Consider the following 17500-nt stretch of genomic DNA (forward strand, 5'->3'; position numbering starts at 1 on the left):
CTTCATTTCCCTCCGTTACAGTTTAAGTTCCGTTAAAGTTCAGACTTGCTGGGTTAAGTTAACGTCCACAGCATGCGGAACTTTGTCGACTGTTAACGTTCGTCATTATCGCGATTTAGAAGGAAAAAACGTAACATGATGAAACATGCAGCCCCCCGTGTTCCGGTTCAGTTCACGCGGTCACTCGTTAACGTTAAACCGGAACACCGGCGCATCTGGTTGCAGGTTGTTTGTTTTAACTCAAAGTAGAATGAGGATGATTTCGTGGTCAGAATAACTTTCATGACCATGAAACATGAGGCCCAGATACTGATGAGATGATGAGGTCAAAGAGCTTCAGGGAGAGGAGGCTGGTTGTGTAGCGCAGCTTGACACAGGGCTGAGATGTGAGTGGAGCTGGGCCTGGATAAAGGTGGAGCTGGGCCTGGATAAAGGTGGAGCTGGGCCTAGATAAAGGTGGAGCTGGGCCTGGATAAAGGTGGAGGTCTAAACAGACGTGAGTACAGCTTCCTGCTGTCACAGTGTTTTAAATACATTGATAAGGCAGGCTATGCTACATGCAGCCTCTGCTCCATGAGATGAACTACAGCAACAAGGGCTCACATGTCCTCTCATCACACTGTTCACTGTGATGACCACAGCCAGTGGACCAACAGTCCCACGTTGCTCTCAAGAACCCTGAAGTAATGAGTGTTAAGGTGCCTGTACCTTCATTTCAGCAGGTTGCTAATGCAGAGGTGTGTATAGATCACAGCTATTATTTTACTCTTGATAAATTACCTCAACCAGAGTAGATTATCATTATCATTTAAATAATTGAACTGGATTGAATGCATATTAATTGCAAATAGAAGATGGGCCACAATTCTACCAGCTGTACAGTAACAGTGGAAGTTAATATGAAGCCGTACAGTAACAGGGTTCAATGAAACATTTGCACTACAAAAGGGAAAGCAACATGTGCACTAGCTGGATGCTGCTACCTACTAAAGCTCTTATTGATGTGTCAGTGTTATGAATGCCTGTCAACCAGAGTATATTTATAAATGTTTATTCTTTTAATCAAACTATTGTCTCTCATTCGTTTGTGTCATTTAAGGTTTACTGTATGCTTTGAATTCTCATTGTTAGTTTAAATACATTTTCTCACTTTTTCATGTATACACCGAGATTTCACAAAATGTTTGGTCATGGAAATTTGGTTTAGAGTCATGGAAAAGTCATGGAAATCCATTGGTCAAAATGTGTATGAACCCTGCACACACACACACACACACACAGTCACACACACACACACACAGTCACACACACACAGTCACACACACAGTCACACACACACACAGTCACACAGACAGTCGCGCACACAGGGGAGGTAGGCACTCATTTTGAGTACTTTGACGATACTTTGATACTTACTGTGTGTGTGTGTGTGTGTGTGTGTGTGTGTGTGTGTGTGTGTGTGTGTGTGTGTGTGTGTGTGTGCGTGTGTGTGTGTGTAGATAACAGAGGAGGAGATCGCCGCCATCCTACAGTCCACCCTAAAGGGTTTGGAGTATCTCCACTTCATGAGGAAAATCCACAGAGACATCAAAGCAGGAAACATCCTGCTGAACTCAGAGGGTCAGGCCAAGCTGGCCGACTTCGGAGTAGCCGGACAACTCACAGTGAGGACACATTAGATAATGACATCATGTGTACTGAATGTTTGTTTGGTTTAAATATAGATACATGTCAACAGAATTAATAAAACCAGATGTAACTTTTACAACACATATAACGAAGCAGGAATCTTAACTAGTGAGATTGTTATAGTGGTTCAGATTTAAACAGATCTGACTCTGAATCAGTGTAGATGAAGATGCTCTTATTAAAGAGATAACGGGAAAAGCTCCTGATTACAACTTTTTACCTAAAAGAACGCCAACCAAGCAACTAAATGCTCACTTAGTTAAAAACAACACCACATGCATGATTAGTTGTGCTAGCGATTATTCTACTTCATGCTAAATATACAGACGATATGACTCCACAGATACCAACTGATCACTCCAAGACAAACCCACTGAACCAATAAACTTCACTTTATACAGCCATAACTATAAATAACATCTTACCTTTGCTGCTCGGCGATCAGAAGGTCTGATCACCATCTGGTGGATGAATGGTGGTACTGCACTCATCCTAAAGGCACCGTTCCGATGCATAAGCTACACTGTAGGAGTGTACCAAGTCGATATAATATATACATGAAGAGTAAAGTCAGCCAGTCTCTGAGGATTTCAGTGGCTGGAAAATACTTTGAGAGACTCTTTGAGAGACTCTGCATACCTTGTAGTAAATGAGTGACAATGCTGGTGAAGAGCGTTAGCATTATGTCGCTACACGTGTAACATCTGTACCCAACATGGCGGCGACAACAATCGTCAGAAATCGGGTGACTTTGAGACATCTATAAACAGGTTCCCTGTCTTTGTGCTCTTGGAGAACTCTTTTACATCTCACAACATTCTGCACCGACGATAGAAAACAAGGATGAACAACATTCGTCTCTCCCTTTAGGACACCATGGCGAAGAGGAACACGGTCATCGGCACGCCGTTCTGGATGGCTCCGGAGGTCATCCAGGAGATCGGGTACAACTGTGTGGCCGACATCTGGTCTCTGGGGATCACGGCCATAGAGATGGCTGAGGGGAAGCCGCCCTACGCCGACATCCATCCCATGAGGGTGAGAGAGTCTGTGTGTAGAGATGTTGAGCCTCAGTTATTCTCACACGGACACGAGCTGACGTGGAATTTTGAGGAGGAAACGTTTGGATCAAGAGAATTGTTGAGTGTTTCTCTCTGCATGCACTTCTTCTTCTGTTCTACTGAATCTCGTCTCCTCTTCATTCGTCCTCTACTGAATCTCGTCTCCTCTTCATTTGTCCTCTCCTGAATCTCGTCTCCTCTTCCAGGCCATCTTCATGATCCCCACCAATCCTCCTCCAACGTTCAGGACCCCAGATCTGTGGTCTCTGTCCTTCCAAGACTTTGTCCGCCAGTGTTTGGTGAAGAACCCAGAAAACAGAGCGACGGCCACACAGTTATTACAGGTGAGAGTTATTACAGGTAACAGTGTGTGTGTGTGTGTGTGTGTGTGTATGTATGTATGTATGTATGTATGTATGTATGTATGTATATATGTATATATGTATATATGTATGTATGTATATATGTATATATGTATGTATGTATATATGTATATATGTATATATGTATATATGTATATATGTATATATGTATATATGTATATATGTATATATGTATATATGTATATATGTATGTATGTATGTATGTATGTATGTATGTATGTATGTATGTATATATGTATGTATGTATGTATATATGTATGTATGTATGTATGTATATATGTATATATGTATGTATGTATGTATGTATATATGTGTGTATATATGTATATATGTATATATGTATGTATGTATGTATATATGTATATATGTATGTATATATGTATGTATGTATGTATATATGTATATATGTATGTATGTATATATGTATGTATGTATGTATATATGTATATATGTATGTATGTATATATGTATGTATGTATGTATGTATATATGTATGTATGTATATATGTATATATGTATGTATGTATGTATGTATATATGTATGTATGTATGTATGTATATATGTATGTATGTATGTATGTATATATGTATATATGTATATATGTATATATGTATATATGTATATATGTATATATGTATATATGTATGTATGTATGTATGTGTGTATGTATGTGTGTATGTATGTATATATGTATGTATGTATGTATGTATGTATGTATGTATAATGTGTGTGTGGGTCACTCACTGTCCCTCAGGTTGTGGCATGTTAATACATATTGGGCAGCAAGATATGCTTGATATATTCTCTCTCTCTTTCCTTCAGCATCCCTTCATCAAGTCAGCTAAACCCAGCTCCATCCTCAGAGCTCTGATCACAGACGCCATGGAGATCAAACTGAAGAGACAAGAGGAGGCGGAGCAAAGAGAGCAGGAAGACGAAGACAACTCGGTAAAGTTAAACCGTAACCGCTCGCTGATTTATTCTACATTTAGATCTCCTTTAACCTCCACAAACTTATTTACTATCACGCTAAATCAATTACACTAAAAAAACATGTAGGAATCAGAAAATAATAATGAGATCGATATCGGCCAATATTCAGTTGCAGTTAGCTGATCTCTGATAATGTTACATTGTGAACAACCAAAGGCGCTACATCAACAGTTGTTATTGATGTCGGTGTGATGACGTCATTACTTCTCGTCATACAGTTTGTTGTTGGCCCTGAAACCACCAGACGACCAGCAGCTCACCTTAAACCTGTGTGATAAAGTCCTCTCTGTGTTCCAGGATGAAGACGAGGTGGACCAGGGCACGATGGTGAGAGCAGGAACCAAAGACTCTGGAACCATCCGGGCCGCCGGCTCGTTGGCCGGTTCCCTCAGCGGGACGGCTCGGACCATGATCTCACACGACGACGATGACGAGGACACGGGAACCATGAGGTCACAGCTTGGAACCATGGTCATCAACTCTGATGACGAGGACGAGGAAGAAGCTGGAACTATGAAAAGTAAGATTAGTGAATCCTGCGTAGAGATGAGGAACACAAACGTGATCGAGTCTGACAGAACCACCGGGAAGCATTTAGCAGTTTACTGAAATGAGAGTAAGAGGAACAGCTGATGAGGAACTGTTTTTAAATCTACGTCTCTTCATCTGTCGTTGTTTGAAAGCCAAAGTGTGACATGACAACGTGTCAGAGTTCTGCTTCTGAACCTGTGCGATAGCTGCTGAGCACAGATTGAAAGGTTCAGTGAGTTCAGGCCGATCTTCTTAAATCAAAGAGTCTAACACGTTAAAACGTTTGGTTCCTCTTTAGGATCCTCAGCTCGACTTTGTTCTTCATCCACTAGAGGGCGTAGTGTGACCGTCGCACTGACTGAGGCTCTGTGTGTGTGTGTGTGTGTGTGTGTGTGTGTGTGTGTGTGTGTGTGTGTGTGTGTGTGTGTGTGTGTGTGTGTGTGTGTGTGTGTGTGTGTGTGTGTGTGTGTGTGTGTGTGTGTGTGTGTGTGTGTTTCTCTCTGTGTGTGTGTGTGTGTGCTGACTTACAAAGCTGTGTCTGTTGTCACTTTTTTTTAAATGAAAACGTAGCACTTACCCTCCCGTTCCCCCTCAGATGAACACTGTTAGCTCTGGTAGCATCGTTATGATTCACATAAAACCACTAAAAACATGAGGCAAAAGGAGATTTAAAAACAGTTAAGAGCATTGATTGAAACACTAAAAAGCAGTGTAAGAAATAAAATACAGTAGTAAAATGCAGAAATGTATTAATATCCTTGAATGTGGTTGAATCAAAGGCAGCAAACAGAAAAGTCTTCAGTCTTGATTTAAAGGAGCTGAGGGTCTCAGCAGACCTGCAGCTTTCTGGACTTTGTTCCAGATATGTGGAGCAGAACAACTGAACGCTGCTTCTCCATGTTTAGTTCTGACTCTGGGAACAGGAAGTAGACCGGTCCCAGACGACCTAAGGGGTCAGGATGGTTCATAAGGTAGCAGCAGATCAGAGATGTGTTTTGGCCCTAAACCATTCAGTGCTTTATAAACCAACAGCAGGACTTTAAAGTCAAGTCTTTGTTGGACAGGAAGCCAGTGCAAAGACCTCAGAACTGGAGTGATGTGATCCACCCTCCTGGTCTTAGTGAGGACTCGAGCTGCAGCTTTCTGGCTGACTTTTTACATTCTGGCACATCCAGTTGTTGATTCGTTCAGTGCAGTGACCCAGCCCCTTTTATGGGATTGTAGTCCCCTGGTGACATAGTTATGTAGATTTGTGTGTCGTCTGCATAATTATGATAACACACTTTGTTGTTTTCCATAATCTGAGCTAGTGGAAGCATGTAGATGTTGAACAGAAGAGGCCCCAGTATTGAACCTTGGGGAACACCACATGTCATGTTAGTCAGCTCTGATGTGTAATTAGCTACAGACACAAAGTATTCTCGGTCCTTCAAGTAGGATTCAAACCAGTTGAGTGCTGTGCAGAGAGTCCCACCCAGATGTTTAGTCTTTCTAGTAGTATGTCATGGTCGGCCGTGTCGAATGCAGCACTGAGATCCAGTAATACTAAGACTGAACTTCTGCCATTGTCTGTGTTTAAGTGGATGTCGTTGAAAACCTGAACAAGAGCAGTTTCAGTGCTGTGGTGCTGTCGAAAGCCTGACTGGAAGACATCAAAACAGTTATGTTGAGAGCTGTTTAGAGTCAATCCAAAATCCTCCCAATCTCATTTTACACCTTCTTGTTGTTGTTGTTTATGGAGGGATTGGTGGAGCTGCCTGGACTCTTTGTTGCAGTGTGGGAGTCGTTAGCGTTGGACTCTGTTTCATGTGTTTGTGTTTGTACACTAAAGAATCACGCTGAGTTTAGATGAGTTCATGTTTGTTCCTCTGTGACGTTTAGTCTAATGTGACGATATTAAACCTCCTACACAACATCCACAGAGCTTTATGTTCATGAGCCAATGGAGACCGGCAGCTTCAGCTGATAGCAGCTTCTGGATGGTGAGTGGGGTCATTTTCCCAGCATGCATTGCCCTCCCTAACACAGCCTGGATCAGGTTTACTGGCAAGAAGGTTTGTTCACATAAATAAACATATTGAGAGAAAAGAGAGAAATGTAAAATGTATAAAGGAAAGAGCAGAAGGAAGATTGAACATTGAAATGCATTCATTTTCCTCCACACACACACTACTGTCTCATATACACACCCACACACACTAATGTCTCTGACACACACACACACACACACACAGTCTGACGTCCTAGTATTGAGTTAGTATGGATCTCCACTGCTGGCAGTTCAAACAGCATTAACACAAGAACATTCAGACTTTATAATCACATTAGTATCGTGTGTGTGTGTGTGTGTGTGTCATGCTAATGACCACAGTCTGATGCTAAAGGGTCCTTGAGGATCCTGATCACATATTGATCCTCACTAATGGAGCTGAATAATAAAAAGCCTTTTAATTCGTCGTGATCAGACTCTGAGTTTCTCTCACTGAGGTTTATGTTGGTGAGTTATGAGATCACAGCAGTGTTTACCGTAAACCCTCTGAACATCAGGCGGTTTTGGGACGTTTATTTGTCTCATGTCACATTTTACGTTCGTTTTTTAACTTCAAAATGAAAGTCCTGCTCCTCTATAGAAACAGAACCATCACTACTAGAAGTAGAACATGTCTTTAGAGCAGCATAACAGTCAGAATGACATCAATCATTACAAAGACAACGGAGTCTATACGTCCAACATGTTTACAAGTGTCCACAAGAGTTACCAATGTTGGTACGGAGGTTCACTTCAGTTACATGATGATGCCTTCAGGCTCTGCTCAGTGAACATGAGTACTGGCTGAAGGTACATTATAACGTTATCATGATGTGTTCACGTGTAAAATGTAGTTTAGGTGATAAACTTGAATAAATCCAGTAGTTTGAAGGAGATATTTTCACGTTAATATAAAATAGATATTAGAGATGAATTATGATGTTTAACTTCTAACACGAGCTCTAAGAACATTATTATAGATTTGTTTATCATTAAATTAGAAGCTTTTATTTCCTAATCATTTGAATGGTGTGTTTTTATTTAAATCACTCCTATATACAGATGACTTCAAGTAAAAGGAAATAGTTGATGATAGTAATAATAAATATATTAGTTCATCTCTATTCAAACTATTCTGGTTAATAATCGTGAAACCGTGATAATTACTCGTGATATAAATTGTTCATATCATGACATACCCGGCAATACCGTAGACTTAAATATCGTTATATTACATCGTGAATTTAAGGCCTCCAACCATCAACCATCTCCTACATGTTGAACCTCACCTTGTTTATTTTCTTGTTCAGTCCTGCAGAAGATGGTCCACCTGGTCTCCTCAGGTCCAGCCTTCTAGAAGGTTTCCTACTAGTCTAGTTTGACACTGAGCTGGATTTAAAACCTCTGATTTGTAAAGTTTCTTCAGATTGTCTCGTGTCTGACGGAGACCTCGTGTCTCTGACGGGGGTCTCGTGTCTCTGACGGAGACCTCGTGTCTCTGACGGGGGTCTCGTGTCTCTGACGGAGGTCTCGTGTCTCTGACGGAGGTCTCGTGCCTCTGACGGAGGTCTCGTGTCTCTGAAGGGGGTCTCGTGTCTCTGACGGAGGTCTCGTGTCTCTGAAGGGGGTCTCGTGTCTCTGACGGAGACCTCGTGTCTCTGAAGGGGGTCTCGTGTCTCTGACGGGGGTCTCGTGTCTCTGACGGAGACCTCATGTCTCTGACGGGGGTCTCGTGTCTCTGACGGAGGTCTCGTGTCTCTGACGGAGGTCTCGTGTCTCTGAAGGGGGTCTCGTGTCTCTGACGGAGTTCTCGTGTCTCTGACGGAGTTCTCGTGTCTCTGAAGGGGGTCTCGTGTCTCTGAAGGGGGTCTCGTGTCTCTGACGGAGGTCTCGTGTCTCTGACGGGGGTCTCGTGTCTCTGACGGAGGTCTCGTGTTTTTGCTGAGTCAGCGGTTTTTGAATCTCTTTGAATCTCTTTTGAGTCTGTTAATTACAGTATGATGCTGTTTTAGAATATCACTTCAGACATTAGTAGCAGCTCAGTTTATGTTCTATTTATAGTGTTTTATGTGTCTGCAGACACAGACACATAAAACAAAAGACAAAGCGTAGATGCACTTATGACTCTGAGTCCACTCGTAGTCTGAGATGTGTTCACATGGAAGCATTACGTTCTAAATGTACTTTTCCATCTCTGAGCCGTAACAATGTTCTCTCATCTTTAAATGCTTTGCTGGGAACGTCACAAGTACAGTGACTCACTCTCAATGTACACAGTAGTGGATTCAGCTCTTTGTTCTCTGTACGGTATTAAAGATTCATTTAGTCCTCTCTCTTTAAGTTCAAACTGTGGAAACCTTTCACGCTGCTGGTTTACAGGCTGTGTGCGACAGAATGAAGTTACTAATCCCACTGAGGCCTCAAGCTAACCAGCAGCTTCTCTGGGTGAACATCATTACACGGCGTTAAATCATCAATAAATACAAATAAAAAACAAGCGCCGGTTTACTTGAGACGTCTTAGTTTCAGGAACTCTATCTTCTCGTTTTCATCCTTTTATTCTGTTTTATGGAAGGTAAGCAAGTCCACTGACAACCGATCTGATTGGTCAGAAACGAATGGGCTTGTCAGTGGGCGACCAACAGGTTTATTACTCTTTGTTATTTATTGTTTGTGTTGTTGGCATCAGGCCGTCAGCCTCTCATTGTGAGTGCTGATGCACTTTAATATTACAATGAATCGTGTACTTTGTTGACGTTGCTTCCAGTAAAAAAGACTCGTCATTTCCTCTCAATCTGCTGCCAGAAATGTGGACAAAAAGTCCCTAAATGACAGTAAATCAGAAGAACGGGCTCAGAATACGCAAAGTTTAAATCAACTTTGTGACTTTCTGAAGCATCGTTCGGCTCCTCGTGTCCGTCTCTTCTGATTAAAACTAATGCAGCAAGTTTTCCTCTTGAAGATGTTTGACATTCAGACATTTATGATTCTAATCACCACAGATCTGAATGTAAACACGCAGACATATACAAACAAACACCAGATACCAGAATCAAAGAGATGATGGATCTTTATGAGTCAGAGCTTCTTCTTCATCTGAAAATGTTGGAAAAACCTGCAGCTGGTTTCCTTCAACGATGACTTCTCAGAGCTCCGTCCAGCGTGGAGGAGAATAAACATTCATTCTGTTACAGCGATGAGATGTTTGCTTCCTGTTATCGTGGTGTTTGTGTCTGGTTTGGTTCTCCAGCTCCTCACAAAAAGTCCGTTACAAACACGACCCAGAGGCTGCAACAGAAACCGGAGACCGGACCAGTTAAAGAGTCATAATCAGGCAGATTTATTCAAAAGACAAGTCAGTTATCAGTGATGTCAGTATGAAAAATGTCTGCAGCAAACAAAACCAAAACAGCAACCGTCTCAGCAGAGAAAGAGACCTCCATGTTCAGGAGCTGAGCTTTTAGAGCTCTGGAAGAGACCTGTTAGTCACCGTGTAGCCCCGCCCCCTAAAGCATCCCCTGCTTTATGGTCTGTGTGACTCTAAATGGACCATAATGTACTAAATGAACATCATGCTGTATTGAAGAAGACTTGAAACTAGAGATTGAGACCATAAACTCATGTTTACAATGTTTACTGAGGTAATAAATCAAGAGAGAAGTAGAGTCATTTTCTCATAGACTTCTATACAACCAGACATGTTTTTGCAACCGGAGGAAAAGGACCGGTGACCCCTAGTGGACTGGAGGCGTCATCACATCAGTGTAAAACCCTTAGAGGAGACTTTATGTCACGTTTAGTCCGACTTTAGATGGAATGAATTTACATACAAGGACGCGTCATTACATGTAAATGTTATGCAGCATTTATGTCTCTGTCTGACGTCTCTGTTCTGATCATTCATTAGTTATGATTATTATTGAAAGCTGATGGGTCAACTAGCTGGTTCTCAGGGCTCCAGAGGCAGCGTTGTTTCTTCTCTTTTAAAGAATATACGTATTTTGGGGTTCTCTAAAGTACGTCTTGTCACCACCTTGCCTGCCAGTAGATAACACTTAGTCTTAGAGATAAAAAATAACTAAAAAATAAATAATACATTTTTTAATAATCCAACCTTTTTTCTTTCTTTTTACCCGGAGATAACGGCACAACATTCAGAAACACAATACTTTAACACTCCATGGTTATGGGACAGTATGTATCTCTTGATATCTACAGGTTTATTTATTATAAATAATTCCTTGTGGAACAATCATATTCAATTTATTCTTATTTCTTTGTTGTTATTTATTGTTATTATTACATTTTTTTAAACAACTATTAACACTTATTAAGTCAACGATGCCTTGATTACATATACATCAGTCATTGTGTGGAATATTTGAGAAAAACATTTTTATAGCACCGTAAAAATTTTAAATTTTAAAAATGTGCCATTTGAAGATACAAATTCAGTTCAGAGTTTTTACTGAGTAAAATATCTTAATTGACTGTCAGTCAGGTAATATTCATTTCCAGCAACCCTCAAATCAAAGAATAAAGACACTTTATGCACAATTTAGGTGTATTTTCCCTTTAACTCACGAGATGCAGGCAGCATGTTTTATACTTAATGTGAATATAATTCATTTAATCTAATTTCATTATGCAACCGGATGTTGTCTCACGTTAATCTTTCCGCTAACTTTCAAAGTCCTTCGCTCGCTCCCGATCTGTGCCGTTTGAATGAGTTTACCGTGAATGTCAGCATATAGGAGCACTAACATGTCAGTGTCTGCTGAGTTCACCGCAGTCACAGGTCTGATGAAGAAGCCTCCATTTATTTATTCCTTTAGAACGTTCGCTTCTTCACGCACACGCAACATCAGTCAAGGCGAAAATCAAAACCATTCTATGGCAACTGGACCGGGTCATATAGGCTACGATGTTTTTGACAAGTTCAGTAAATTATTACTATTATTAGAGGAAATTATGGGGGCATTTTTTGCCCCTCTCCTCGTGATATCAGGGGCAAAATTATATTTCTTTGGGGCAGTTTTGCCCTTTGCCCTCGTGTATTTCCGACGCTGGCTGGAATAAAGAATAACTGACATAACAGAAAGCTTTTCAAAAATGTGCATCTTAAAATAAAGTACTTAATTTTAGAAAAAATAATTTCACTGAATTGTCCTGCAGCTTTAAATTCAGTTCATTCAGGTGTGAAGTGATGTCAATCAAAAAAGCCACAATATTATATTTTTCTCATCTTCTAAAAAGATAAATGAGTGAGCATGGACTTTATCTGTGGTTATTAAACCACTTGTTTCAGCTCTATTCTCTCTGTTTACATCCTTGTTGAACAGTGAATTCATGTGTTAGGATTCTGATCATTTTGGACTCTCAGGTTTATTTTCTGTGACTTCATTCAGATGTGAGAGGATACGTTTGCTCAAAAGAGTTGTGCTTTGTCTCGTAGTGTCGCTTCATTTACCGCTTTTAATAATCGTCACGGTCTCTGAACATGTGAGACACACTGGTTATAAACTGTCCGTGTGAAGAATGAACCTGTAAGAGTCTGTTCATTCTTGGTTAAAGACTCTGGTCTCTCTGAACACTTCTCTCTCTTTGGAGAACGTCATGTGAACTTCTCTGACTCTCGTATTATTCTCCTGCTCTTCCTTCTCTCTCCTCGTCTCTCCCCCGGTGTGTGAACATATCACTCCAGTCAGGGAACTTGTCAGAATACTCATATTTGATTGGCTGAGCTGCATCACGTGATGTGAGTTACAACGCATTGGTCGGTGCGTTTCCTGCACCGCTGAACAAGTACCGTAAAGGCTGAAAAAGCTGCGCCGGTTAAAATAGAAGCGCTCTGTCAAAATAAAATAGATTTTAGGTCCTGGGTCCGGATACAACGGCGTCTGGGTCCGGACCGTGGTCCGCCAATTGGAGACCCCTGATCTATCTTGATCGTCTATCGATCATCTATTGAATTAGTTCAGATATCTTACGGTGATCTGGTTCTTATTGCTGCTTTAATGATGCAACTGATCCTCTGAACTGTTGGTTGTGTTGTCTAACAGAAATATGTGATATATTTACTGTATTAACATTAATATTAACATGCTAAATGAACTACTTGTCTGAACACAAAGCCACAGACAGCATCTTCTCCTTTTGTTTTATTTGATCCTGCACATCTTGTGCTGCAGTCATGAAGGCGAGCTAACGGACTGGATTCTGAATATTAGCCGACATAAACAGAAACTAAGCATCACTAGTTCAACATTAAGCGTGCTGAACCTCCACATATGTACCGAGGCGTTTATACGTATTACAGTGAACTTAATCGTTCTTTAAGCCTTTTTTCAGGAAGAAGAAACTACTGAACTCTTTAGATTTAATCTTAGTTTCACAGATCTGTAGATTAAATCAACGTAATCAAACGGCTTTTTAAACATTAGACCTTTAATGTATTATTAAGTATTTACATCAGGACTCTGTCAGTAAACGTTGATCTTGTGTCTGTTAGGGAGAGACGAGACGATGCAGCCGGCCAACAAGCCGTCCTTCCTCGAGTACTTTGAGCAGAAAGAGAAGGAGGCCAACAGTCACAAGGAGGCAGGAGACAGAGGAGACAACAACGCAGACAACCGCAGACTGCCCACCGAAGGAGACCTGGAGGTGGTGAGTAACCTGTGTGTGTGTGTGTGTTAGCTTTAGCCACGGCATGCTATGCTAACATTAGCAAGTCAACCTACTGAAGCCCAAACGAGTCGTGATGGTCATCGTTAGGATTCTATCGATACTAGTACTCTTATCAATATTCTTATCGATACTCTTATTGGTTCCTTTTGATTATTTTGTAAGAAAAAATGACAATTAATTAAGAAAATAATCAACTTTGTTATTGTTCTTGTTTGTAAACAAATGGGTTTTTTTGAGCAGCAAAACTAAAAGTTCCTAAATCTTTAAAATACATTCTCATCTAAACATTGATCTGTGATTACGTTTCACTGATGATCCTGTTCTTGTGATCAAACTGACTATGACATACCTGCAGTGATGTCATCACTACCGTTACCTGCAGTGATGTGAGTGAGTGAGGGAGGGAGGGAGGGAGGGGAGGGAGGGGGGGGGGGGGGGTACTGCACTGCTCCAGTAGAAACGTGAGGATAAAAAGGAGTTTCTTCTGAGATCTCAAACACGTTGAGCGGCTTCGTGCTGAGGTTTAATTTTAGATCTGTCCACTCTATTTCTGTATTTGACTTCCATGTCATGATCTAAAGTCGTGTCTTGTTGTCTGATTTAAATCTGTATCCATCTCTTCCTCACATGTGAAGGTCATGTGTGTAGAAAGTCCCTGGTATGAAGATGTGTTTGACGTTTATATTTAGTTTGTATCTGTGTGCTTCAGCCAGTTCACTGTTGTTCTAGTGCAGCTTAGAACATGTGGAGGGAAGAAGCTCTACCGTCTATTATTCATGAGAAGAAGACGGAGAACAACCTGCTTCAGCTGTTCCGTTCTGTCTATCTTTATTCTTCCCTTGTTGGTCTTCTTGTCTCCTGACTCCTTCTCTCCATCCTTCCTGTCTCCTCCGAACACATCTCAAGGAGATCCTAGATGCACTTGTGAGTCTGCAGGTCTCTGTCTCTGTTCTTACCTAGAGACACAGAGGTGAGATCTGATTGGATAAAAGCTCTACTTAAAACAAGCTGCACTGGAAGCAGAGCAACTGAGGAAGACAGTAGCTGTGCAATGAGAACATAAGATAATGGGAAAAATATCTTTATAAATTATAATACATGTAGTGTATTTAAGAACAATTATTAAATTATAAAATATTTAAGACTTTGTGATTCTGTTTAGGCCAGCAGAGAAGGCCTTGCAGGCCCTGAGGGCCCACCACTGCTGTGTGTGTGTATATATATATATATATATATATATATATATATATATATATATATATATATATATATATATATTAAATGTGTTCTCCAGGTCTAAACACATCTGCAGGCTCTGGTTCTCCTCCAGTTGTGGATCTTTCTCTTTCCTCTCTTCACGGTTGTCGCTCCGCTGGACACCAGTGTTATTTTAGCTGCATTGATTTCTGGGTAATAAATAGCTGAAGTGCTGCTGGTCGAAGCTGGGGGGGGGGGGAGCCCTCCAGGTTGCATGAATGTCAGCAGAGAGAATAGATGCACTTATCAAACACCTTGATCATCGCTGGCAGGCTTCAGGCTATTTGTAGTTTAGGGTAAAGATTTTCCAAAGTGTCCGTTAATGATCTGTGGAGGACTGAAGCAACATGGGGGGGGGGGGGGTCCCCATCAGTGAGAGGACACATATATAGTGTACTCGTACAATAATATCTTTTAGAGTATAATACATACATATTGGTTACAGGATCAGAGGAAGATGGTGGTTGGTAGGGAGCAGTTGACTAAACAAGGACCAAGCTTTCCATCACATGACATGGTCTTCATCCTCAGCTATAGATGTTCAAATATACATTAGTGTCTGAGCAGAGACGTTGATTCTTGACCCTTTTAAAACAATAGATGATGAAAGATTATCGAGTGACGTGAACCAATTCAACTTATAAACCCAATGCAGCATTTCAAATATGTTTCATCCATCTTCTCTGTAATCTGTGGATTATTTGCTCTATAAATGTTCTTTTTACAATTTCAAAATGCTTGTTTTTGTTTGACCATCTGTAAAAATAAAATCTCACACTTGAGAAGCTGGAAATAAGGAATGTTGTGTTCTAGAGATCTAGATAATGGAGTTGATCAACTCAATTGATTGAGTGTGATGTTGAAGCAGGTGAGATGAAGCTGCTGATGTTTGCAGGTGAACTCGTGGTCGGTGGAGGAGCTGCGACTGCGTCTGGCCTCTCTGGACCCTCAGATGGAGCAGGAGATCGAGGAGATCCGGCAGCGCTACCAGACCAAGAGGCAGCCCATCCTGGACGCCATCGAGGCCAAAAAACGCCGGCAGCAGAACATCTGATGTTTCTTCTGCGAGACGTTTTAGAGAACGTGAGAAGAACTTCTGAAGGTCAGACCGCTGAAGAACTTCCTCAGAACCGTTTGATTCTAAATCCATCAGCAGCTCATCTGGACTCAAGCTTCTTTCTCTTTGTTACACTTTCTGTTTAAAACACAGCGATGGTTCATCAAATCCAACTGGTTTCTCTTAATCTCGTGGTACGATATCTTTCTACCTGCTGACGGTCTTTACTGAGGTTCTGGTGTTTCCTCTCATCTCTGGACTCAGTTCCACAGCCTCTTTTGCCCGAATGATAAAAACGAAGAAACCAAACTGGTGTTTTCTATCACGAACGGCTAAAAGGAGATGATTCTCTCTCAACTTTAAACTTGATTATGAAAACTAAATGTCTTTATTCGGTACATGTTTCTATGGTTTTTCATAAATCATCATGTTTTTATTTTCTGCTCAACAAAATAACTGTTGGACCAGATTTCCTGACAGTGTTTAACCTGCAGTGTTCTTCATTTTATTTCTTTATTTCAGAGTCCAGCGTATATTTTTACTCTTTAGTAAACTAAAAAACAAAATAACTGAGCTGAAGCTGCTGCAGTCTGAAGCTGCTGCAGACTGCAGCAGCTGCAGTCTGAAGCTGCTGCAGTCTGAAGCTGCTGCAGTCTGAAGCTGCTTCAGACTGCAGCAGCTTCAGACTGCAGCAGCTTCAGACTGCAGCAGCTACCGACTGCAGCTGCTGCAGTCGGTAGCTGCTGCAGTCTGAAGCTTCATTCCTCTCCATCAGCACAGAAACAGGTTTATTTTTCTACGTAGGTTCAGAAGTTAAACTTCTCAGGTCATGAAAGTGTTCAGGGTGTAAAAATAGAAACGTGCTGAGTCATCGTAGATCGTTAAAGACTCTTTCTGTAAATATACGAGCACATCCGGCTGTATTTGTATATTCTGATTACAAAACGAGAGGCTTTTCATTAAGTTATATTAAATATTTAGTAGTTATCGAGTCAATAAGTCAAGATGCTGTTTAAACTCATGAGCACAATTTCATTTTTCATGTTTTCTTGTTTGTTACAAACAAAACAAAAAGCTTTTTTACTGTCGATGTTTCTGAACTTTGATCTCAGACGAGAGGATTTCAAAAGGGAAAATATTAGAAAATAATGCAGCTTGATTGTTATGGAATATGATGCATGTTTGGTTCTGGGAGTGAAATGAAAGTCGTAATCACTGGAAATGAAACTGTTATTTTAAATCCGCCTTTTCACACCAACGTTAAAGTGTTTCTGTGTTCTTTGTTCCGTACGAAGAGAACAATTATTAAAACATCAGTGAAAACACGGAACACATCTGGATTACTTTGTGTCTTAGTTACTACTTTAGTTTAATGAGTGAATCAGTTCAAATGTCTAAATCCTGCTGAAACATAGATTCATTTATTCGTCTTCAGCAGCTCAAATGTCTTTTTCCAGATGTTTTAAATCTGTTCACGTAATATTGACCATAAAACATTCAAACCGTCATTGACTTCCACACAAAACTGACGTCTGGAAACAAAGAAAAGAACATTTTTGCTTCTTCGTTATTCAGATAAAGAGAAGTTTTTCTGCTGACTCGTCTTTTATTTGCACACTTCCTGTTTCTGAAGTTTATATTTTGCCTTAAAGAATTCAGTGACGTCTGTTTATGTTTCAGATTGCTGGTATTTGGTTTGTGTTTGTTGAATAAAGAAATAAATAAAAAACTGAGGAAATTTAAATCGCTTGTTTGTTTTTATACTTTTACAGTAAAAAATATTTCTGTGTTTTTTAATTGAATTAATTTTGT

At 40.5% G+C, this 17500-nt stretch overlaps 1 protein-coding gene across 2 annotated transcripts in view; it reads left to right on the plus strand.

Annotated features, from left to right (window-relative positions):
• LOC142941545 (serine/threonine-protein kinase 4-like) overlaps window positions 1-16293 on the plus strand; it is a 28175-nt gene extending 11882 nt beyond the window's left edge. For both annotated transcript variants that reach the window (XM_076083489.1, XM_076083490.1), the window contains 7 exons: window positions 1500-1664; window positions 2560-2727; window positions 2957-3094; window positions 3957-4082; window positions 4425-4647; window positions 13199-13353; window positions 15527-16293. In XM_076083489.1, the coding sequence (XP_075939604.1) occupies window positions 1500-1664; window positions 2560-2727; window positions 2957-3094; window positions 3957-4082; window positions 4425-4647; window positions 13199-13353; window positions 15527-15685 (1134 nt within the window). In that variant the 3' untranslated portion in view covers window positions 15686-16293. The remainder of the gene's footprint in view (window positions 1-1499; window positions 1665-2559; window positions 2728-2956; window positions 3095-3956; window positions 4083-4424; window positions 4648-13198; window positions 13354-15526) is intronic.
• The last annotated feature ends 1207 nt before the right edge of the window (window positions 16294-17500 follow it).

The sequence above is a fragment of the Anarhichas minor genome, unplaced genomic scaffold, assembly GCF_050575085.1.
Source record: "Anarhichas minor isolate MPS153535 unplaced genomic scaffold, ASM5057508v1 ptg000135l, whole genome shotgun sequence".
Taxonomy (NCBI): Eukaryota; Metazoa; Chordata; class Actinopteri; order Perciformes; family Anarhichadidae; genus Anarhichas; species Anarhichas minor.